Source organism: Rhinopithecus bieti, unplaced genomic scaffold, assembly GCF_001698545.2.
Source record: "Rhinopithecus bieti isolate Rb0 unplaced genomic scaffold, ASM169854v2 scaffold_46259, whole genome shotgun sequence".
NCBI classification, from domain to species: Eukaryota; Metazoa; Chordata; class Mammalia; order Primates; family Cercopithecidae; genus Rhinopithecus; species Rhinopithecus bieti.
In genome coordinates this window covers 1,382,338-1,406,744 of record NW_016818844.1, presented here as the reverse complement: position 1 = coordinate 1,406,744, position 24,407 = coordinate 1,382,338, and the positions used below count along the sequence as shown (strand labels likewise).

At 39.9% G+C, this 24,407-nt stretch overlaps 1 protein-coding gene across 1 annotated transcript in view; it reads right to left on the bottom strand.

The window, feature by feature from the left end:
• PCNX2 (pecanex 2) overlaps positions 1–24,407 on the bottom strand; it is a 295,611-nt gene that overhangs the window by 256,278 nt on the left and 14,926 nt on the right. Inside the window, exons 2-5 of the mRNA XM_017857713.1 lie at positions 7,932–8,137; positions 7,051–7,171; positions 6,292–6,328; positions 3,031–4,347 (exon numbers count right to left, since the gene is read on the bottom strand). Of these exons, the coding sequence (XP_017713202.1) occupies positions 3,031–4,347; positions 6,292–6,328; positions 7,051–7,171; positions 7,932–8,137 (1,681 nt within the window). The remainder of the gene's footprint in view (positions 1–3,030; positions 4,348–6,291; positions 6,329–7,050; positions 7,172–7,931; positions 8,138–24,407) is intronic.

Genomic DNA, 24,407 nt, shown 5'->3' with positions numbered 1-24,407 from the left:
CGAATGGACAACGGCCAGAAATTATTCATAACGTAGAACTCTGACCAATAATCTGCAGCAACCAGGTGAGAAAATCAACCCATTATCCAGGGTAAGCAGCCCAGGAAGACAACATCCTATGCACAGGTCAGGCTCACAGGAAGTCAGACCACTGTTTCCGGCAAACAATCCAGGAAGCCAAATAATAACCCTGCAATAATTAGCCTGAAATGGTTAGGACTTGATTCACACCTGACAGCTTCCCTAATGTGTGTCCCTGCTTCCAACTTAGGACCACCCAAAGAAAACCAAATATAGTCCCCTAATGAAGCACATAGGATGCCTCATTCCTAGTCTAGCCACCTCTAGCTTCATAATGCCCAGAACCTCCAGTCAGGGCACATCCGAAGCCTTCCCTTTTTTCCACTATAAAGCTTTGTCATTCTAGTTGCCTTTAAGTCTCTGCTGAACCCAAGTGATGACGGCTGACTCCCTCACCATAAGTAAGCTCTGAATAAATAGACTTTGCTTGCTGTCATATGGGCAGTCCTCATTGATTTCCACAAAGTAAAATAAAGTTGTGTCAAACAAAAAAGCAAACAAACATGCTTTAAAGGTTTTTCAAAAGTGTGTGGTTTTCCATAGCCTTGAATTCTAGCATATTTCTGAGACCTGAGAATAATCCTCTGAAGAGAACCTGGGCTGGAAATTAAGAGTACATCAGAGAGAACTAGAAAATCCTGTATCTTTTTCCAGTGAGGTCCAATTTCAAGCACTGTCCTACTGATGAGCAGGAAAAAGATTAGAAAACATTTCCTAAGCTGCTAATATCATTAAACACCGTCACCTTGTTTTATAAACAAACTCAAAAACTGGGTTTTCAGATTACAATAACAAATACTTTAGTGAAAGAAGAATAAGAGGATATTACCAATCTCAAAGACACATGACACCACTGAAAAACTATCTAAATTGCCACCTTTAATGTTGATGGCCTTCTAAGAGCTAAAAGATTCATTGTAGTCTGTCCTTTCTTCCTTCAATTAAAATCCTCTGTCCTTTTCTAAAAGAAGCATATAATTCATTCCAACTCCTCCCTTCCTGCTGTACCTTCAAGTTCTTGGTACCTAAGCCTATCTCTTCCCATAGAATACCTCATATCTCCCTGCACACAACCTCGATGTCCAATTTAACCCTTCTGATTGAATGTGGCTGGCTGAAAAAATGAAGAAGAGCAAAAACTCAAGCAGGCAAACCAAATAAACTTTACATATGGCCTGAGGGGAAAACAAAAATGAAAGACTAAAATTGATCAAATAGCAAAACTTTTCACATATTTTCCTAATTGAATCCTCACAATAAATCTGTAACATATTATGATTCTTGCTTTGTAGAAGAAACTCCAACACAGATGGATTTGATCAATTGTCCAAGCTCAACCAGCTGGTATTACTGAACCACAATCTGGCCTTGTGCTATCTGGTTCCAAAGTCAGTGCTCTATCCACTGGACACATCGCTTCTGGGAAGGCCTTCATGTGCTGTCTAATACAGCAGCCAATAGCCACACGGCTACTTAAATGAATTAAAATGTAATAAAATTTAAAATGCCACTTCTCATCTGCACAGCTCCCTTTTAAAGTATTAAACAGCTACATGTGGCCATTGGCTACCATATTGGACTGCAGATACGGAATATTTCTATCACTGCAGAAAATTTTATTGGACAGTGCTAGCCTAGAGGTATGAATCTCTATATTGGATAGATGATAAACACCCACATCTTTTATTAGAAACATTTTTGTCTCAAGTTACTCCTGCTTTATATACCGCCCGGTCTGTTAAAAAGTTTAAGTAATCAGAGAAAATTTCTCAGAGCCAACAGTATGGAGCCAGACGAGCCCCTGGCTGTCCAGAGAGCAGAGGAAAAATCCCAGCACTAAGAAACGTTACCACCTACAGCACAGAAAATGAGCTACCATATGTAAACACAACTTTCAGTAAGCATTCCTACCATACAGATGCTACCTTAACACAGATCAATGTAGAAATGATATGCTCAGAAATCACAGCATTAACAGAATTTAAAGCTAAAAGACCTTATAAAAGCTCTAGTCCATTAACATCATTTTAGCCATGAGGAAACTGAGGCCCAGAGACATTAAGTAACCTGAAAATAAACATACCTTATCTTCATATAGGAAATATCATTTAATTTTTATGCAAGGACTCTGGAACAAGACTGCCTGGAATTAAATCTCAGTTCTAGCACCTCCTGAACTTGACACTTGGGAAGGCAAGTGAAAATTTCTGAGCCTCATCCGAAGAACAGGAAGGATAATGGTATATCCACAACATAAAGTTATATAAAGAGTAAGTGAGTTAATATGACAGTAATTGTATTAATTTATCATCTAAACTGGGGACTCTTTTGAGAGAGAAAGTCAGTGCTCTTAATAATTATGTTGGCAAAACATGTGTAAATGAGGACCCTTCCAGGCAAACCACAAGGTACAGTCACCCTCGTTAATATATGCAAAGTGCTTAGAACACTGCCTGGCATAAATTAAGAGCTGCAGAAGAAGAGTTTGTTATTATTACGAGTACAACATGGGATAATTAGTGAATTCTGTATTTTATAATAGAACTCAGCAGGAAAAGTAGATTCACTTCATAGAAATTTGTCTTAGAATCAACTTTCCCAGAAGGCATCTATTTCATAAAGGAAGAAACATCTATTGCAAGTACTTGCCACAGTAGTAAAATATAATTGCTTATTTCTCTGGGAGTAAATAGTCTTGCCTTCTATAGGGAAGCAAAAAAATCATGATAATGCCTTAAGCGTCCTGGTAGAGTAGGACAATATATGTATACATGTTCATCACAGAGCTTAGTCTCAGTAATTCAGCAAATATTGATGACAAAGCCAAGCAACAAACGATTGCCCAAGAGTTGTCCCACTATTTGCAAAATCAAATCACAGAAGGCAAATGGCAAAGAGGCATATTGCCTTCTATGTCATCATCAGAACGGAACTGATGTGGAATCGCACCTCGGAGAAGCCCACTTTCTTCATTCTGCTCTGCTGAGCCATTCAACTGCTTGGATGCGGCCATCTTGGAAGTATTAATGGACTCTAACAGGGAGACAAATTCCAGGAAGTTGGACTCATTTGGTATTTGTCCTTCCTTAGCCTCTAGGTCAGATTTGGAAGTTGGCATTGTTTTCTCTGTATCATTAATAATTTCTGCAGAACTTTTACTCAAGAAGACATCTGTCCCACTGTCCACACTCAGCACCCGGGCATGCCTCTTTTCATGGCTGGACTTACAAGACAATGGGTCAAGGTTAGTCAGGCCTTCCTTCCCCACCTTAGACTCAGAGGCTGTATCAGGCGTAAGCCGGGACGCCGATTCCCAGGGTTCCCCTGAGGAAGAACTGTGATCCTTGGTGGCACTTCCCCCCTCCCCAGATCCATAGCCAGAACACTGATTGGTGGATACCCTTGCCTTCAGTCTCTCTGGAGTCCTTTCACTTCCATTGCCTTTGGGACAAGGAACACCTCCTCCCCCACCCTCAGGCAGGTCCAGGGTGATCACAGGAATTGAGATCTGCTCGGCATTGGGAGAACTGGCCGCCCCTGGGTTAGTTGGCTCAGTGTCAGACTTTACACCCGTCTTCTCTATGCCAACCACCTTCAGGTGGAGGGAGCTTTCCAAATCTGTCATGGAGTTTGGGGTACTGCTCATCGTGATAACAATTTTTATGGGTTCATGTAGACTCAGTGGGTCTCCGGGTTGAGAAGTATCGATGAGAGTAACAGCTACCTCACTATCTGAGGAGTCCACTTCCTGGTTCAAGGGCAGGTCCACCTGGCAGGAAGTATCCACCTGACAGGATGTGTCTGCTGGTTCCTCCACAGGCTTGGCCACGATGGTGTCACACTGAGGGCAGCTGCTGCTCAGGCTGTCCTGGGGTGACTTGCTTTGTACCTGTTCCCTTATGGAACCCTGGGGACAACTGACAGGTTCTGGAATCAGGACTGAATTCTCACTCCCCCACGGCTGGAAAGAAACATCTGTTTCTAGTAAGTCATACTGAGACAAAGACAGGTGGGGCAACTTCTTCAAGGGTCTCTTATCCACTAAGCCACCCTCGGATCTGTGGCGCAAAGGAGGCTGTCCCTTTCCTCCTCTTTCCTTTCCTTTACCATTGATGAGAGTTTCTGTGGCAACTGGTTTTACGGGTATTGCTGACTTGGGCATGGTTTCCAGCATGTGTGCTTGACAAGCAGGTAAACTTTCCATTTTGATACCAGGTGAGGTAGATGACACTGGTGCTATGGGATGGTCTTCTGATAGAATGACACCTGAAATGAACGACACATGGCAACTTTATTAGCATTGGAAATGAATGAGTGATGCCCAAGAGCCAGACCTAATGAATAATAACAAAACTAAAACAGCACCAGCAACTAATGGAATTGGATACTTTTTTTTTAACTTTAAGTTCTGGGATACATGTGCAGAACAGGTATACATGTGCCATGGTGGTTTGCTGCACCTATCAACCCATCATCTAGGTTTTCAGCCCTGCATGCATTAGGTATTTCTCCTAATGCTCTCCCTCCCCTTGGCCCCCAACCTCCGACAGGCCCTGGTGTGTGATGTTCCCCTCCCTGTGTCCATGCGTTCTCATTGTTCAACTCTCATTTATGAGTGAGAACATGCAGTGTTTGGTTTTCTGTTCCTGTGTTAGTGTGCTGAGAATGATGGTTTCCAGCTTCATCCATGCCCTGCAAAGAATGTGAACTCATTCTTTTTTATGGCTGCATGGATACTTACTTTTTAAAATAACACTCCCACTGTGAAATTATTCTTGAAATACAACAATAAAAATAAAACAAATGAAAAGCAATACTGTATAACAACTATATATATAGCATTTACATTGTATTAGGTATTGTAAGTAATTTAGACATGATTTAAAGTATACAAGAGGATGTGTGTAGGTTACATGCAAATACTATGCTATTTTATATGAGACGTGAGCAACATCCACAGATTTTGGTATCCACGGGGGTCCTGGAACCAAATCCCTTAAAATACTGTAGAATACCACCAACTAAGATGGTGTCTTTCATAAGTTTTGACTAAGGAAAAAACAAAATTCTTTGCTTTACTATAGTGTTGCTAAGAAACACCGGATTTACTCGCCAGGTATGGATTTAAATGCTACCTGTACATTTTACATACTATGACTCAGAATGAAATAATGTATGTAAAACTTCTACTGCAATTCCTAGTACAAGTAAAAAATGGGAAATTATTGTTTTAACAGGAGTGGTGAAATTAAAAGGCCAGGCCAGATATTCAAAGTACATAAGATGATGAGCTATGGCACACCTAATCTAGAAGAGTATGTTTAATATGAAGAAAAAGGTATGTGCTTGTATATATGTGTATAAAACAGACATAAAGTAACTGTTATGAAGCTGTATGTGCAACTAAAATATTAGAAATCTAACTAATGTGAATTTGTTTTGGTAGTAAAAACACAGAAAAAATCTGATAATCCTTTACACATTGTTATAATGGGATACAGCTGAATGATGAAAAAAGAAACTTCATTTTAGGGGTTCAGGGCTATGGTGCTAATTTTAGCTGTTTTCTAGAACAAATTAAATTTTACACCATTTTCAAAACTGAAATACTGCATAAAATTTGTCTTTGTAGTAGTAGAAAAGAAAATAGAATTGCAGAGAAAGAAAGGAATTAATTCAGGCCTCCAAAAGATTTTTTCTAAGCCTTCTGCAGGTAGTCAAAAGATAAAAAAAAAAAAAAAAAATCTTAGTAAAAACGTAAAACAAAAATCGTTTAAGTTAAAGGAAAGATCCTCCAAAACAAAATTTGTAACTTGAAAGAAAGGTAGATATGCAGAATGCTATACAATTTATCCTGTCATTTTTTGATGTATGTACCATAATACAAATTTTTATATGGATGATAATTTATCATCCATAAAAAAACTTACATGTCTGCTCTTTATAAGCCATATGAAATGAGGCATAGACTGGAGAAATGACAATGAATTATGATCAACAAAATATCACAATTTGAATTAAGACTTAATATACAAATACTGATGAGAAAAAATTAAAATTAAGAGTTAAAGAAACAAAGTCAAAATATAACTATGCAGTCTTAGGTATAGTTCTTATTTTCAGTTAATCCACTGGCATTCTGTTTTATAAAAATATTTTTCACTTCACTGAGGATAATGCAGTGATAAAATATAAATGATGACACTTTACCTTTGAGATCTTCTACAGTTTCCTGTGCTGACAACTCCTAACAAATGAAAGAAACAAAAATCAATGGATGACTCAGCTGATCGTCCATTTCCAGACAGTCAGCAATAACTGACCAGTAGTCACTGGTTTTCTAAATGGCATGTAGGGAAGAGACAATACAGTGTTCACTCTCCTTAAGCTTCTATAAAATGGGGACCAGAATGGATACAAACGTACTTAAGTGTGGACATTCAACCAAGACAACTGTGCTGTGACAAAGGGAGATTTGCTACTAAGAAAGTAAACAGAGAAGGAATAAGCCACTACTTACACTATAGCGAATGGAGCTCAATAAAGTTAATCTAGAAAAAAGGTAATTTATTGACTTCCCAGAAAGGCAAGTGTGATTTAAAATGGAAAGCAGAGATGATACTCATTTCAGGCGGAAGGCACTGCAGATATGATGACTTAAATGAATGACAACAGAAAGAAGCAAAGGCCTGCAAATTGGTTCTCTGACCAGTGTGGTTGACTCAGCAGTGGGGGTGGATGGTAGAGGAGGCCAGAGAGTGTGCTTTGAACACATGACTGGGCATTTATCTTATGGTCCCAAGGGCACCCTTCAGGCTATTTCCAGACCCTGGGATGTGATATTCACTGTACACGGGCCAGTGATTACAGCATGCAAGCTACAATCACTGCTGCTGAACACTCCCATTCTAGGTGAGATCAACATCGAAACCACATGAAGAGGGTGAAACAGGAAACAAGACCACTAACCAATGGCCCAGAAGAGTGATGAGAGGTTATGCTTTGCCCTCTGGAGCTGCAGCGGAGGGGAGGCGTGGAGAGGTGTCGACTGGCCTCTTCCTTTTTGCCATTGTGAATCTGCCTATTATTGCTAACCCAACATGAGAAACACAAGAGCAGTGAGTGATATTATCAAACAGAAGCATGACTCTTTTAGTACTAGTCTAAAAACTTATTTTTCCTACAGTCCATTTTGTTATACTCCTTACATATAAATCTTTGTTTGTTGTTTTTAAGAGACAGGGTTTCGCTCTCTCCGGGTAGGCTGGAACACAGTGGCACGATCATGGCTCACTGCAGCCTCAGCCTCCTGGACTCAAGTGATCCTCCCACATCAGCCTCCCAAAATGCATGGTTTACAGGCATGAGCCACTATGTGCAGCAGATAAACCTTATAATAAACATTACTTTTAAATTAGAGGACATGCTATCTTAAGGAGCTGTAAGAAATAATACAAGAATAGTGAAAAGAATGCTAACTCAAAAATTACTCTTAATATTTCAGTTCTATGTAATGTGTCACTTTTATATCAACAAACACAAATGCTATTCTTTAAAATACTCTGGCATGCTCTAAGCATTTAAATACCAACACAAAAACAGTGAAGTGAAATTTTTTGCAGTGCTAAGCCTAAGACAAATGAATTCTAGATCATGTGAGAAGGTCATATTGATAGCCAGTTAAACCATCTCGATTATGAATATCAACGTCATGCTTAAGTATATGCTGAAATATAAGAAAAATGCACTTATTTCTATCTGCCTGTACTAGTGATTTCATAAACAACTGATAAAAAACTTAAGAGCAAAACATTTAAATTTTGAAGTGTCACATTAATTGGAAACATTACCTTGGGTTTTTGTGATTAGTTACGTGTTCACCTTTGGCCTCCTTGTCTTTACTTGGCTTTTCTTCCTTTCTGGAGGACTTTTGCTGAATTACTTCTCCTTTGTCAAACATGAGGTGTAGGCGATAACTGACCAGTTTGATTATTGTGAAGAATATAGTCACTGCACTGCAGTAGAAAAATACAATGATCGCATTTGGTGGAAAAGCCTGAAGAAGGGAAAAGAGAGAGAAAAATCATTTGCTTTTAAGATTTTCTTTCTGTTTTAAATCTGGAAGCATTTCGAGACTATATACTGAATATAAATTAGGCAAGACTTCAGATTTGACTAATTTTGTAAGTTTTGCTGGTTAAAATACTTGAGGAGAAAGAGTTGTTTTTTAATTTTGAAGTCTTTCTTGTTTCTCAGGTTCTGTAGTAGTTGCACTGATAACCAACATTTGATTTGCAGGCAGGAACCCCACAGAACAAAAGATATATTCAAGGAAACCTCTCCTTTTTTTTTTTTTTGAGACGGAGTCTCACTCTATCACCCACGTTTGAGTGCAGTGGTGTGATCTCGGCTCACTGCAACCTCCACCTCCCAGGCTCAGACAATTATCCTGCCTCAGCCTCCTGAATAGCTGAGATTACAGGCATTCGCCACCATGCCTGGCTAATTTTTGTATTTTTAATAGAGACGGGATTTCATCATGTTGGCCAGGCTGGTCTTGAACTCCTGACCTCAGGTGATCCGCACACCTCGACCTCCCAAAGTGTTGAGATTACAGGTGTGAGCCACCGTACCCAGCCTCCATGTTTGATAAGCTCTTATCTATGGCCTAATCCAATGCGTCTTCCTATGCAGCTCATCTGAAAGGCCAGAGATGTATTTGTTTTCATCAACAAAACACAAAAAGCCTTGTGGAGAACAGAAGAAAAAAGAAGGGAGAAAGGTTAGGGTAACCACTCCCCCATTCCCCTCCTTAACCTCCTATGGCGATAACACCTGCAGGCCATGAATTTCCCTAGGGTTGTAATGCACACAGGGGACCGCAAAAGAGTACTACTTCCAAAAGGAAGAGGGATATTTCCAGCAGAGACAAACGATCTGAACATGGCGACTATAGTGAGGTTCAGCTCCCTTCTATGCAATACCCTCAAGAAACAAAACAAAAAGAATCACTGGGACCCATGGAGTTGTCCTACTCTGTAGCATCTCCCATATACCTTCCTAATTCTCTCCAGGACCATGGACTATCACACGTTCTCTAGGCCTTCCTAAACTACATTCCAATTCTTTGGGATGGAAAGAGATCCCCAGGTGTCCCAAGGTGATATCCAGGACAGTCTTAATGATTCACGAGACCATTTTATCAATGGACTGCCCTAAAGAATATTGGAAATCCAGTGATCTGTGTAGCCAGTGCTGCAACCTAAACATAGCTAGGCTTGCAGACAGCAGGGCCCAGTCCATATCTGCGCCTAAGCAGACCCTGTACAGTTTGCCATGGTCCCATGCAAGAGTCTATCTTCTAGGTTGGACTGTCCCTAAAATGCAATAGCCAAACAAAGAGCACAAAAAAGAAAGAGGAAGATGATCAACAAGTAAAAGATAAAGTCAGAGATTTTCACCATCACTTACTCACTCTTATTACGTCATGGGGGGAAAAGTCCACAGATAAATATAAAGCAATAAATAAGTGACAGAATAACTATATAAGACACTATGAGATAGATAATATCTGCTGTCCACTACCTGGCAGCAGATAAGGTTTATATTTACAAAAGGTGTATCTGTAAATATAAACTTTATATTTACATACTAAATACTACTAATAAATTAAAATACTACTAATTTAAATGCTATTCAATTAAATACTACAAATACTACTAATAGTATTTAGTAGTATTTAGTATTCTTGTTTATACTTACATACTAAATACTACTACTGCTAACAATTGCACACTAAATACTACTAACAGCCCCTATCGTTTTTTCTTAACTATTTTGGGTTTTAAAAATTTAAGCTAAATTTAGAGACTTAGTTTGAACAAAAGTGATAAAAGAAGGAAAAAGAAAACCTGCAGATGTCCATGAGAACAGACTATTGTTACATAATATGATATTCAGCCAGGCATAGTGGCTCATGCCTGTAATCTCAGCATTTTGGGAGGCCAAGGCAGAAGGACTGCTTGAGCCCAAGAGTTCAAGAGCAGCCTGGGCAACACAGTGAGACCTGCCCTTCCCCATCTCTACAAAATTTTAAAAATTAGCCAGGTGTGGTGGGTTCAGGAAGGGATTCAGCATAGATGAGCAGTTATGAATTGTTCCTAAATCTTCACTTTGATGTAAGGTATACTCATGTTTTTGAACAGCAGTTTTCTTGTTCTAAGGGAAATTAAAAGTTCTTATTTCTATAAACTTTTCATTTTAACACATTCTAGTTAACAGTGGGAGGCAACATTTTTCAACATCATATCCTTGGCCAAAGAAACGTTTTATATTGTTTTCTGACCCATTATTAGTATAATTAGTATTATAATGACTCATTTGACCAAGGTTTTATAACAAAATTTCATGTAAAACAACATGCTGTTACCAACTAACCAGTTACAGTTCTTCCCATTGGACCCACCTCTGTCTGTTCCTTCAGGTTCATAGCTCTGGTTTCCTCACAGTCACTGCTCTGGTTTTTTGCTTTTGTTTTTTCTCTCTTTTTTTAAAACTTTTGTGGCCAGGCACAGTAACTCATGCCTGTAATCCCAGCACTTTGGGAGGCCAAGGCAGGTGGATCACCTGAGTTCGCTACCAGCCCGGCCAACGTGGTGAAACCTAGTCTACTAAAAATACAAAAATTAGCCAGGCGTGGTGGTGCTTGCTTGAAATCCCAGTTACTCAGGAGACTGAGGCAGGAGAATCACTTGAATGCGGGAAGCAGAGGTTGCAGTGAGCCAAGATTGCACCATTGCACTGTAGCCTGGGCAACAAGAGCGAAACTCCGCCTCAAAAAAAAAAAAAAAACAGAAAAACAAAACAAAACAAAAAAACACAACTTTTGCTTTACTGTGGTAAAATATATATAACATAAAATTTACCATCATAACCATTTTAAAATGTAGAGCTCAGGAGTGATAATTACACTTCCCTATGTGCTACTGCCACCACCATCCATCTCCAGAACTTTCATCTTCCCAAACTGAAACTGTACCCATTAAACACCAACTCCCCACTCTCCCCAACCCCCATCCCCTGGCAACCACTGTTCTACTTTCTGTCTCTATGATTCTGACCACTCTAGATATATCATATAATTAGAATCATATAGTACATGACCTTTTGTGACATTATGTCACTTAGCATAATGTGTTCAAGGCTCATCCACGTTGTAGCCTGTGTCAGAATTTCCTTCTTTTTTAAGACTGAGTAATATTCCATTGTACAGCTAGACCACATTTTGTTTATTCTTTCATCCATTGGTGGACATTTGGGTTGCATCTACCTTTTGGCTACTGTGAATAACACTGTTCTCAACATGGGTGTACACATATCTGAAGCCCCGCTTTCAGCTCTTTTGAGTATATACCCCACTAGAGGAATATCTGGATCACATGAAAATTCTATGTTTAATTTTTTTTTCCCAAGACAGTATTGCTCTGTTGCTCAAGCTGGAGTGCAGTGGCACAATCTTGGCTCACTGCAACCTCTGCGTCCCGAGTTGAAGCGATTCTCCTGCCTCAGTCTCATGAGTAGCTGGGACTACAGGCATGCACCACCAAGCCCAGGTAATTTTTGTATTTTTAGTAGAGATGGGGTTTCACCATGTTGGCCAGGCTGGTAGCGAACTCCTGACCTCAGGTGATCCACTCGCCTTGGCCTCCTAAAGTGCTGGGGTTACAGGTTTGCATCACTGTGCCCGGCTTATGTTTAATTTTTGGAGGAACTGCGTCACCGTTTTCCACAGCAGCTGTGCTGTGTTACATCACTCTGGTTTTTAACTACAGGCCAATGGGTTATTGCCTCCCATCTCTTGAATGGCCTGGAGAAATAAAAAATCTGGCTGAGTGAGGATTAGCTATAAGCAATGCCCATGCCCAGTGAGAATCAGCTGCTGCTGAGGGTTTCTGTTTGTAGCTATAAAGGACACTCTTGGGGGCTCACCCTTTACTGATGTGTAGCTCATAAGAGTGCTTCATTGTTCGGTTTTCACAAGCTAATTTTGAAGAAGTCTTCTGGAAATGAATAGATTCATTCTGCACATGAAGAAGCTGGGTGTAAAGTGGGTCATGCTGCAGCGCTGATGAGTTCACAGAACTCCTTTCTGAAAGTTACCTACCTAGCAACTTCAATGACCTGACTGAGAACCAGAGACTCAGGAGAAAGTAATAAAATTGTGGCCTTCCTGGGCAGTCAGAACATACCACTGTTAGAGGGAGACAATTCTTCCCCATTTCTTGGCTTCAAAAGAGGGGATGATTCTCTCTACGTAGCCAGCCTCTCCACCCCCATGACTTGCTCCTCCCTTAGTGACTTCTGATGAGTGATTTGGGGAGCCGGAACTAGGCATGTCTTTCTCACGCCCTCCCCTTCTTTTCTCTCAGGAGCTGGCTGGGCCAAGAAGGTGTGTCTGGGTGGCTCCTCTACTGCAAGGCCTCCAGTGTCAGGCCCCAAGTAAAGAAGCCCAAGGCTGTGCATGGTGCCCTGACCAAATGGGTAAATCTCTCACTCTGGGGTCCACAGTGAGGAAGTCCACTTGCCTGCAGATATTAATATCAGTCACATTCCCAAATATCAGTTCATTCACACTAAAGGTGATCTTCTGAATTCCATATGTTTGACTCTTTTGTCTCCCTTAAGTGCTTCAGAAAAGGATGTGTTATCTATGGGGTCACCAAGTCTATGAATAAAGTTCTTGAACTTAACTGGAAAGGGAGTCTCTCAGAGCTTCACTGGATGCTCTGTGCTCTTGGTCTAGGCATAATTCATTTACATGGCACATAATAAGCCTAATAAACTCAGTTTCCCATCCCACAGCAGAAACTAAAAGGGAAAACGAGGAATGAACAGAAGTAGGCACAGTAATGTAACAAGATCTAATAAATGACGGCTGAAGTCATGGGAGAAGTAAAACTAGAAAACGCACCCATAAAAAAGCAAAGGCACTTCTACGATTATTTTCTGAGACACAAACATACCTCAGTTATGTCTGAGGCTATCATTACAACAGCAAAATATCTAGGATTACAAATAAAATGGTCTGTGATATTCAATATACTGTTAGAGAAGGCAGGGACATTTAAAACTATCCCATCAATGTGGTTAAAGTAAATTGAGTTTTCCTGCCTAAAGGTTAAGTTTCAAGTAATTTGGAAAATGATTTTACTCAGAATATGTGGTCTAATAAATGAGGCATTAATCTGCCAAACATAACACTCACACTCAAGCTTGACATTTATATGCCCATCCGAGAGTGCTGGGATGATTGTGCTGTATGCCAGAGCATTTCCTCTGGCTGTGGGGAACTGCTTAGTCTGGTTATTTATGCCATCCGTGGGCTTCAGAACCTCCTACTCAAGCTGCTGGAAGCCCGACAAGTTCTACGACTATTTGAAAACCACAGGTTCGTCCAAAAAGATAGAATTCAGACTGAGCAATGTGAGTTGTCTTATCTGCTTCAGAGATAACAGAGTCTTTTCTGTTCATCCATTTTGTCAAATTAAGAGAGAGCACCTTTGTCCATCTGGTCATTCATCCCCATTCATTCATTCATTCATTCCTTTCACAGGTAAATGTTAGTACCTTGTCTATGCTATTCAAGTACGACTCTTGGGTCCTATTTAAGTAAGTTATAATTCCTTGAGGGGTTGGGGACAGGTGTGTATACCAAAAAAATTACATGACAGAGAAGTGCTATCATTTCTTTGCATTTATATATGTGAAGGGAGTTATAAGTTTTCAGATTCAAAATCATATTTCTTACATATTTCATGCATTTCCTTTATGAAAAAATAAACTAAACAAATTTATCATTCTCTCAGAAAATCTGGAACTTGTGATTATATGTTGAAAACTAGAACAAGCCCAGCAGAAGTTCAAATCCCAGGAATATAGGCCAAGAACCCCTGGACGTAGATGTGTACAGTATGCACCCTGACTTACATGAACCTGCCCCCAACAGGTTATGGATGGGGTATCCACGCAGCTCCCCTTAGATTTAGGCCCCTCTTGCAAATATCTGTTTAAAAATGATGAGGTAGACGGAATCAAGACATTTGACAGTTTCTCAAAATTTGGCTCTATGTGAACGTCTATCCTGAAAAGTAAGAAAAACAAAAAAGTAGAAAAGAACACTGTCTCTTAGGCCTGCTATTTGACTTTTCTTGGGTCTGCTGTCTGCTTCTTATGAAATCTGCTCTGATTTTGTTGAGCTCCTGGACCTCTTTCTTAGTGTGCAGCTTTGATAAGAGAAACTGATGATAGAGAGGTGGCAGGTGAGTGTCTGGACCGTTAGGATGGTGCTACAGGGAATGGTAAGATGAAAAAACAGCCAAAGGTTAGAAAGTTAGATTTGACCATATCAGCAGAGTCATTAAAATAAGAATCATTGTAGACTTACTCACTTTGAAAATCATTTAAAAAGCTGCACCTATGATTATCCAACCCTTTCTCTCTTCTCTTCTGATACAGAATATTGAATGCATAACTTTGTAAACGAATGTTATTTTAGTCAAGAAATTTGAACTCATGTTGTTGTTTTCATTTTAAATGGCCATGGTAAGAGTTAACATAATACTTATATTTTTAATGTACACTGAGCTAAATAGAATGAATCAATAAGTTTATACAAGACAAAGTTATGTCAACCTCAATTCAATGACAAAATCAATCATAAATTTGTACTGAGATTGTGTTGGAAATCCATGTCACATGTCTCCTAATAGAAATGTGCTACTTAGAATTAGAAATGAAAATTAAATATTATGAAGGTTTATAAAATATAACCCATACATGATTGACACAATATTTTATATATAATCTAAATCAAGACTGAATACTTATTTTTCATAAGGAATTTTGGAAATAGTTTTGGCGTGACAAAGTCAACAACTTACTACTAAAATGTCTGAGTTCATTACCACCAAGTTCCTTGACTCTGTTTATTAAGTACCCTCAAACCCAAATGATACAGATAATGACAAGTGTCATGAACTTTCAAACCTGTATCAGTTAATGTTCAAATTTAATGAAGTATATTACATTTAATTTTAAGCAATATTCTTCAAATTCAATTTTGTTAAAATATTAAAACCAGGTCTTAGATTTAAGTCTTTGATCCATCTTGAGTTGATTTTTGTATAAGGTGAGAAATGAGGATCCAGTTTCATTCTTCCATATGTGGCTTGCCAATTATCCCAGCACCACTTGTTGAATAGGATGTCCTTTCCCTACTTTACATTTTTGTTTGCTTTGTTGAAGACCAGTTGGCTGTAAGTACTTGGCTTCATTTCTGGGTTCTCTATTCTATTCCACTGGTTTATGTGCCTATTTTTATATCAGTAGCATGCTGTTTTGGTGACTATGGCCTTATACTATACTTTGAAATCAGGTAATGTGATGCCTCCAGATTTGTTTGCTTAGTCTTGCTTTGGCTATGAGGGCTCTTTGGTGGTTCCATATGAATTTTAGGATTGTCTTTTCTAGTTCTGTGAAAAAATGAAGACCTGAAGTCATAAAAATCCTTGAAGAAAACATTGGAAAAACCCTTTTGGACATTGGCTTATGCAAAGACTTCATGACCAAGAACCCAAAAGCAAATGTAACAAAAGCAATTGTAAATAAGTAGGACTTAATTAAACTAAAAAAGTTTTTGCACAGAAAAAGAAACAACAGCAGAGTAAACAGACAACCTACAGAATGGGAAAGAATCTTCACAATCTATACATCCAAAAAGGACTAACATCCAGAATCTATAGGGAACTCAATTAACAAGAAAAAAAAATCCCATCAAAAAATGGCTTAAGAACATGAACAGACAATTCTTAAAAGAAGATATACAAATGGCCAACAAACATATGAAAAAATGCTCAACATTGCTAATGATCAGGGAGATGCAAATCAAAAACACAATGCAGTACCACCTTACTCCTGCAAGAATGGCCCTAATCAAAAAATCAAAAAATAATAGGTGTTGTCAGGGATGCAGTGAAAAGGGAACACTTCTACACTGCTGGTGGGAATGTAAACTAGTACAACCACTATGGAAAACAGTGTGGAGATTCCTTAAAGAACTAAAAGTAGAACTACCATTTGATCCAGCAATCCCACTACTGGGTATCTAACCAGAGGAAAAGAAATCATTATACAAAAAAGATACTTGCACATGCATGTTTATAGCAGCACAATTCGCAATTGCAAAAATACAGAATCAGCCCAAATGCCCATCAATCAATGAGTGGATAAAGAAATTGTGGTGTATATATTTACCACGGTGTATATATTCAGCCACAAAAAGGAATGAAATAATTGCATTCACAGCAACCTGGATGGAATTGGAGACCATTATTCTAAGTGAAGTAACTTAGGAATGGAAAACCAAATATCGTATGATCTCATTCATAAGTGGGAGCTAAGCTATAAGGATGCAAAGGCATAAGAATGATACAATAGACTTTTGGGATTTGGGGGAAATGGTGGGAGGAGGGTGAGGGATAAAAGACAACAAATTGGGTATGGTGTATACTGCTTGGATGACGGGTGCACAAAGTCTCACAAATCACCAGTGAAGAATTTGCTTATTTAACCAAACACCACCTGTTCTCCAAAAACTTATGGAAATTAATCATTAAAAAGACTAGAGAGAACATCAAAAAATAATAATAATTTTAAAATAAAATATTAAAATCAGTAATGATCATTTTTAGAGGAACACTGAGATGAAAATGAGTTGCATTAATTATTTTTTCTTTACACATTCTGCTTAACAAACAAGAAGAAGCTGCAGTGCAGTGCTTCTGCAATGAGCCATAGAAGGAGGAGTAGCCACAGCTCAAAGTGGGAGGGTCCTTAGAGGCTGGGCTAGAAGGGATCCTTGTTGAAGCTCCATGCCCACCTGCAGATTTTGCATTCCTTCTCTTGCCCAGTCTGCTAGTCAGCATCCTAGTAAGAAGTTAGATGTTGGTATGTCTCAGAATCCTTCTTTCCTTCTACCCAACTGCAAAAGTATTTAGTTTGATTCTTGCAAAGGCCATACCTACCAAGGATTGTCCAGTAGGTTTCTGCTCAAAGCAGAAAGCCATTCAGTGGCTTTCAATAAAATAGAAGTTCTTCCGGCATTTTTTTTTTTTTGATAGAATCTTACTCTGTTGCCAGGGCTGGAGTGCAGCAGCACAATCTCGGCTCACTGCAACCTCTGCCTCCTGGGTTCAAGCGATTCTCCTGCCTCAGCCTCCTGAGTAGCTGGGATTACAGGCGCCCACCACTACGCCCAGCTAATTTTTTTTATTTTTAGTAGAGATGGGGTTGAACCATGTTGGCCAGGCTGGTCTCAAACTCTTGACCCCGTGATTCGCCTGCCTCGCCCTCCCAAAGTGCTGGGATTACAGGCGTGAGTTACCGTGCCTGGCCTCTTTTGGCATTTTGAGCCTAATAACTTCTCGTTGTGTAAGATGTTTAGCTTCTCTGGCTCCCACTGTTTTAATGCTACTAGGACATTTAATTTAAATTACATTGTGATAAAGTCATTGAGATAAACCCATAAATGCTCCCAACAAAATTTGTCAATGTCCTTTGGGGGAAGCTGTTGTTCCCAATTTAGAACCAGTATGCCTACTTAAATATAATATTTACCAGTGGGCATTAACATGCTGCAGCAAAGGTCACTAAAATCATGGACCTTGTCCATTAATATTATATAACAGTCACCCTCCTTCTTTAGCCCAGGGCTTCTCAATCTTGACACTACTGACATCTTGGGCCAGAAAGTTTTTTGCTGTGAGGGGCTACGTAGGTAACATGCACTGTAGGACATTCAATAGCATCCTTAGTTTCTATATACTAGGTGCAGTAGCAATCCCTCCAGTGGTGACAACCAAAAATATCTCTAGATAGTCCCAGATGCAAGTCCCAGATGCAAGAGGGTGCAAAATCAACCCTCTCCACAGTTGAAAATCACTGCTTGGCTCAAAAATGTATTAAAGTGTACCAAGCATAGAGACAAAAGAAACATAGTCCCTATACACACCAAGTTCAAAGTCAAGCATGAAAGTAGATGTATAGAGTAGAATTCCAAAGTAGAGTAGCAAGTGCTGTCGTTCAAGTAAATTAGGTGTGCCTAAATCAGATTGAGGAATGGGGATTGCAGACCAAGGAAACTATTTCAGAAAAGTCACACATCTGAAAACCATAAAGTATCCTGAGAAAAGCCAGGCAGAGGAAACAGCATGAGAAAAGCAAAGGACCTTCCAGGAAGAGCAAAGAGTTTGGAATCACAGACATGGGGTATTTGAAGTCAGAAGCAAGTGGTAAGAAATGAAAGATCTTGACATTAGGCTTAGGACTTTGATCTTCATGATGAAGAGCACAGAAGGCTAGCAAAACATAGAAGCAAAAAGTTGGTATCTACATTTTACAAACTCATCCATGTAGATGGACAGATGGAGGTAGAAGTAGGACCAGCAATAAGGAGACGAGGAAGGGGCAATCTGTTTCATGGAATTGTTGCAGCGTTTGATGAAATTATATTTGTGAATGCACACTGTGAAACACGAACTGATTTTTCCATCAAATCATTTCAAAAACAGTAAAGTGTGATATAAATGCAGACAGAAACTATTCCCACTGCTATCCTATGCTAGTGTTAGAATTTCAAAAACATTTCTAAAAGGAAAGTCTGACACCACTAGGATTAATGGCAAGATTGTTGAAATAAATGAATACTCTCTCTTTGACGGAGTCTCGCCCTGTCACCCAGGCTGGAATGTGTGGCGAGATCTCAGCTCACTGCAACCTCTGCCTCCTGGGTTCAAGTGATTCTCCTGCCTCAGTCTCCTGAGTAGTTGGGATTACAGGTGCATGCCACCATGCCCAGATAATTTTCGTGCTTTTAGTAGAGACAGGGTTTCACCATGTTGGCCAGGCTGGTCTCGAACTCCTGACCTCAAGTGATCTGCCCGCCTCAGCCTTCCAAAGTGCTAGGATTACAGGCATGAGCCACCGCACCCAGCTGGAATAAATGAATACTCTTACAAGGTGATATTGAAAGGAGGTAACACATGTTAAGTTGCTATATTTTTATTTTAAAAAGTATTTACACAAAACAGTGTGGAAGTTCTTCAAAAAATTAATAGAATTAACATAGGTTCTGGCAATTCCACTTTTGGGTATACATGCAAAAGAAATAAAAGCAGGTCTCAAAAAGATACTCGTACCCCCATGTACAGAGCAGCATTATTTATAATAGACAAGGGGTGAGGTTGGGCTCGGTGGCTCATGCCTGCAATCCCAGCACTTTGTGAGGCCGAGGTGGGTGGATCACGAGGTCAGGAGATCAAGACCATCCTGGCCAACATGGTGAAACCCCGTCTCTACTAAAAAATACAAAATTTATCAGGGCTTGGTGGCATGTGCCTGTAATCCCAGCTGATCGGAAGGCTGAGGCAGGAGAATCTCTTGAACCAGGGAGGCAAAGGTTGCAGTGAGCCGAGGTCGTGTCACTGCACTCCAGCCTGACGACTGAGCGAGACTCTGTCTCAAAAAAAAAAAAAAAAAAAAAAAAGACAAGAGGTGGAAACAAATCTAATGTCCTTCAACAAATATTTGAATAAACAAAATGTGGTTTACACATACTACGGAATATTATTCAGCCTTAAAAAGGAGGGAAATTCTGATACATGCTATAACATGAATGAACCTTGGGGATGTTATATTAAGTGAAATAAGGCAGTCACAAACAAGCAAATACTACATGGCTCCACTTATATGAGGTACTTAGAGTATTCAAACTCATAGAGACAAAAAGTAGGATGGTGGTTGCCAGGGACTTGGGGGAGAGAGAAATGAGGAGTTATTGTCTAATGGGAATGGAATTTCAGTTTGGGAAGATAAAAATGTTCTGGAGATGAAAGGTAGTGATGGTTGCACAACAATGTGGATGTACTTAATGTTGCTCAACTGTACACTTAATATGATGGAACATTTTATTTTATACACATCTTATCACAATTGTTAAAGTAATTATATTTTATAACACTTTGGATTATACATGACATTTTTCAACTGAGAAATATGAACAACCAAGTCACCACTTTGGATCCTGCTGTTTGAATATGGAGGTTAAGAAGTAAGCAGAACCAGTTCCTCAGAAAGTTGGGGATTTCCCTTCTAGAATATCTTTCAGGTTCAAATTTCATCCACGCAACGTGTTCACTGCCCAGAGTAAGCTACGAGCAGAAGTCCCATGTTGTTAGCTGGATCATAAAGATGATCAAGCTCCATGTTCATTTAGCCTTTCAGGTGCTCAGCAAGTACTGTTCCATATTCTGTGCCAGGCACTGTGCATGGCACTTTGGGGTAGAGCTGTGACTGCAACAGACAAACATCTGTCTTCAGGGAGCTTCCAATATAGCACACACTAGTGACAACTAATTTTAAAAGTAATTTATTTGTGCCCACCAAGGGAACCTAACCTATACTAGAGTGTCAGGGAATAATCCTTCAAGGAACTAGTATTGAACTTGAGCAGTGAAGGTGAACTGGAGTTAACGCAGAAAGGTGAGCAGGTAGATTCCAGACAATGGGTCAAAGTGTGCAAAAGATACAAATCAGCATTAGAGATACAAAGAAAGCCTGTGCAGCTGACTGCCTGGGTGGGAGGGCAGAAAAGAAGAAAGGAATGGGATGAGTCTGGGAAGGTGGGACAGTCAGATGACACACCGCTGAGCCCCTGAGGTCCTCCTTCAATCCCTGCTGGGAGGCCTGGAGTGGCCTGCTAGCCAGTCTCCTCTCCTCTGCTCTACAGTTTTCAGGATAGTCTCTCAAGCACCATTTTAATCACATCACTGCCCTATGCAAATACCTACAATTAATTTTCTCCAGCACGTCTTATGCTAGTTTCAAAGCTTTTCATGGCCAAGACCCCTTGAGCTTCCAGGGTTCTTGGTCATTGCATCACAGGAGTGCGCTTTGCTGTCCTCTACCATGGGCAGAGCCACAAACCAACAAGGCCTCAGGGAGTAAACACCTAAACGGGGAGATTAGATTAACATCGGTAGAGTAGTATTTAAACACTACAGAGGGGCACACAACTGAAGGGCTCACTCAGGTAAGCTGTCCTATCTTCACGTCAAGGCAGTCCACTCAGAGCAGGTGGAGAAAACCAGAGAACAGAGGCTGTTGTTGAAGATTCCAGAGGTTCCTGGCTTCAACTGTGATGCAGAAGTTGGATAGGACATGGAGGGGAATGTGGAGGAGGGCACCTATCATTAGCACACATGCAACAGGCAAAGCCAACACGGTGCCTGGACTCTTCACAGGAGAAAGGAGATCATGAAATACAGAGACAGACTTGAAGAGAAGACCCATACTTAAGGGAAAAGGGGAAATGGAACCAAGCAAAGAATACCACGAAGCAATGAATGACTAGTGAAAGATGAGGAAAGCCTGGATACACTTATTTTCAACATTACTGATTATGCTTGTCATTCTTTATTGATTAATTAATTGGTAAAGAGTTCACTGTGAACTATGTGTTAAGCATTCTGATATCCAAATCAGCTTTTATCTGCACCACTCATAGACAGTTACCACACTTTTATGGATTCTATTTCAAGTAATGATAAACTCCCCGAGTCTACTCTTTGTATCTACTCTTTGTGTGTGCCCAGTGCCTGACAAGCAGCCAACATTGGGCCCTTGCTTGGCTGCAGCAAGCATGTTAAGCCCTGACCTCCCACTTACCTATTTTCAAGTTCCGCAAACAGTGGCAAGGGCAAACTGTGCCTGCCTCAGGAGCCCACAGGGCCAAGAGGAGGGCAAGTCTGCAGAGAAGATGCGGACTCACGGCAAGGCATCAGGGCCCCCAACCTGGGCTGTTGCTTGCAAGGCCTGTCAGGGGACTCTTGAGATGACAAACGCTGGAGGAGAGAGAGGATCCTGCAGCAGTGACATCACGTCAACAGGACAAGCGCCTCCCAAGGTGCTTTATCACCATGTTGGAAAGGTCACAAGCCCTGATCTCATGAGTCAGAGGAATGAAATGTCTTGAGAATTGTGCCTGCTGATAGGAAAGGGCATTTCTGTACAGGGGAATGGAGATTTCTAGAAAGGTTTTCTGATGAGCAAGGGACAGGAGTCGGATTGTATGTCTCTTCCCCAGTGTCAGCTCTGATTCTCCAGTTCTTTCTTCATAGCTGGAGACACTGGCACTCCACTCAGTCCCATGTCAGAGCCCACCACAATCTGGTCGGAGACCTGTGAGCAAGTCTTGTTGCTAACATACCAACTACTCCGGGTGGCAGAGATGAGCCCTCTGGCATCCAGTGTTAGCTTCCCCTTTACAGTATCATTTCTCCCCTTTCTGTAGGATGCACCCCACTCCTAAATGCATATCATTGTATGATGATCTCACTGGGGCTCAAATTGAACATACTTGGCCAGCATCTATAAGCTTACTCTCCCATCTTTCTAACATGACCCTAGTATTCTTCAATAATTCTTCTTTACTTAAAGACTCCTCTTGTTCATTTTCTTGCCCAGACCTGGAATAAACCATTTTTTCCAAAGAGCTCTAGTTTCTTTTAAAAGAAAATGGAATTCAGAGACTAAAATCCGAGTTCTAGATCTGTCCATTCTCATTGGGTTATCACTAATTCTAGGTTTTCAGTAGAGCTCAAAATATACCTATTTTAAAATAAATAAGTCATGATTTCAGAATGACACTGCTTTTTTTTTTTTTTTTTTTTTTTTTTTTTTGAGACAAGGTCTCACTCTGTTGCCCAGGCTGGAGTGCAGTAGTATCATCAGAGCTCACTGTAGCCTCATTCTCCCAGGCTCAAGTGATCCACCTCAGCCTCCCAGGTAGCTGGGACTACAGGAATGTGCCACCGTACACAGCTAATTTGTGTGTGTGTGTGTCTGTGTGTGTATGTGTGTGTATGTGTGTGTGTGTATATATTTATATATTTTATTGTAGAGATAGAGTTTCACCATGTTGCTCAGGCTGGATTTGAACTCCTGGGCTCAAGCAATCTGCCTGCCTCAGCCTCCCAAAATGCTGGGATTACAGGTGTGAGTCACCACCCCAGGTTGATATTTATAATTTTAAAGATTGCAAGATTCTATGTAAGTTCTTTGATTTTATATGTGTCTGTTTTCTTTTATGCTGAAATCCTTACTCCTAAGTATTATAACATGATTTCTTATTTTCTTCACCCTCTACTACATATACAATAATTTCAAAATATGTATAAAATCTTATTAATAAGCTTATCGAATGCAATTTAAGATGTCTTTGTGGCTCTTTTGCCTTTATGCTGTATCAGGAGGCCCAGAAAGTCATTAAAGTCATTTGAAAGATATTTTGTTTGGTTATGCCATCAATCTACTAAGGTTCATTCCTCATTTCTAGTCCTACTGCCTTCACCTGTTCTCTACCTCCTTCTATAGGTAACTATGTTCTTATTAATGTTTTATCTGTTCAATCTGTCTTTTTGAAACATAAGTAATGCAAGTACGCTTCATCTTTCCCTCCCCCTTTTTAGCCTATATGTATCTTCTGCTTTTTTTTCTTAACAATATTACCTGGAGATCCCTCTACACCAATCTATTTTCTCATTCCTTTTTTATAGCTGCATAGTACTCCACTGTAGAATGTACCATAATTCATTAAGCCAATTCCCTCTCAATGGATACCTGTTTCTAGTCATCTGCTATAACAAACAGTGCTTCAGTAACTCACTTTGAACATACATCCCTTGCAATTCTTGAGAATGGTTATTTATTTAAACCACATTCCATATTTTTTTTTTTTTTCAGATGAAGTCTCACTCTGTCACCCAGGCTGGAGTGCAGTGGTGTCATCTAGGCTCACTGCAACCTCTGCCTCCTGGGTTCAAGTGATTCTCATGCCTTAATCTCCCGAGTAGCTGGGATTATAGGCATGCACCATCATGCCCTTTAATTTTTGTTTTTTTTAGTAGAGACAAGGTTTCGCCATGTTAGCCAGGCTGGTCTCGAACTCCTGACCTCAGGTGATCCACCCACCTCAGTCTCCCAAAGTGCTGGGATTACAGGCATGAGCCACCGTGCCTGGCCTGTATTACCTTTTAGATCTTTGCTATGTAGACATGAAAAACCATGTTATTTTAATATATATTTATTTGATTATTTAAAACATTTCACGTTTATTGGCTGTATACATTTCTTTGACAGTTGTCTATTTTACTCCACTTTCAAGATGTTTATATTTTCCTACTGATTTTTTTTTTTTTTTTTTTTTTTTTTTT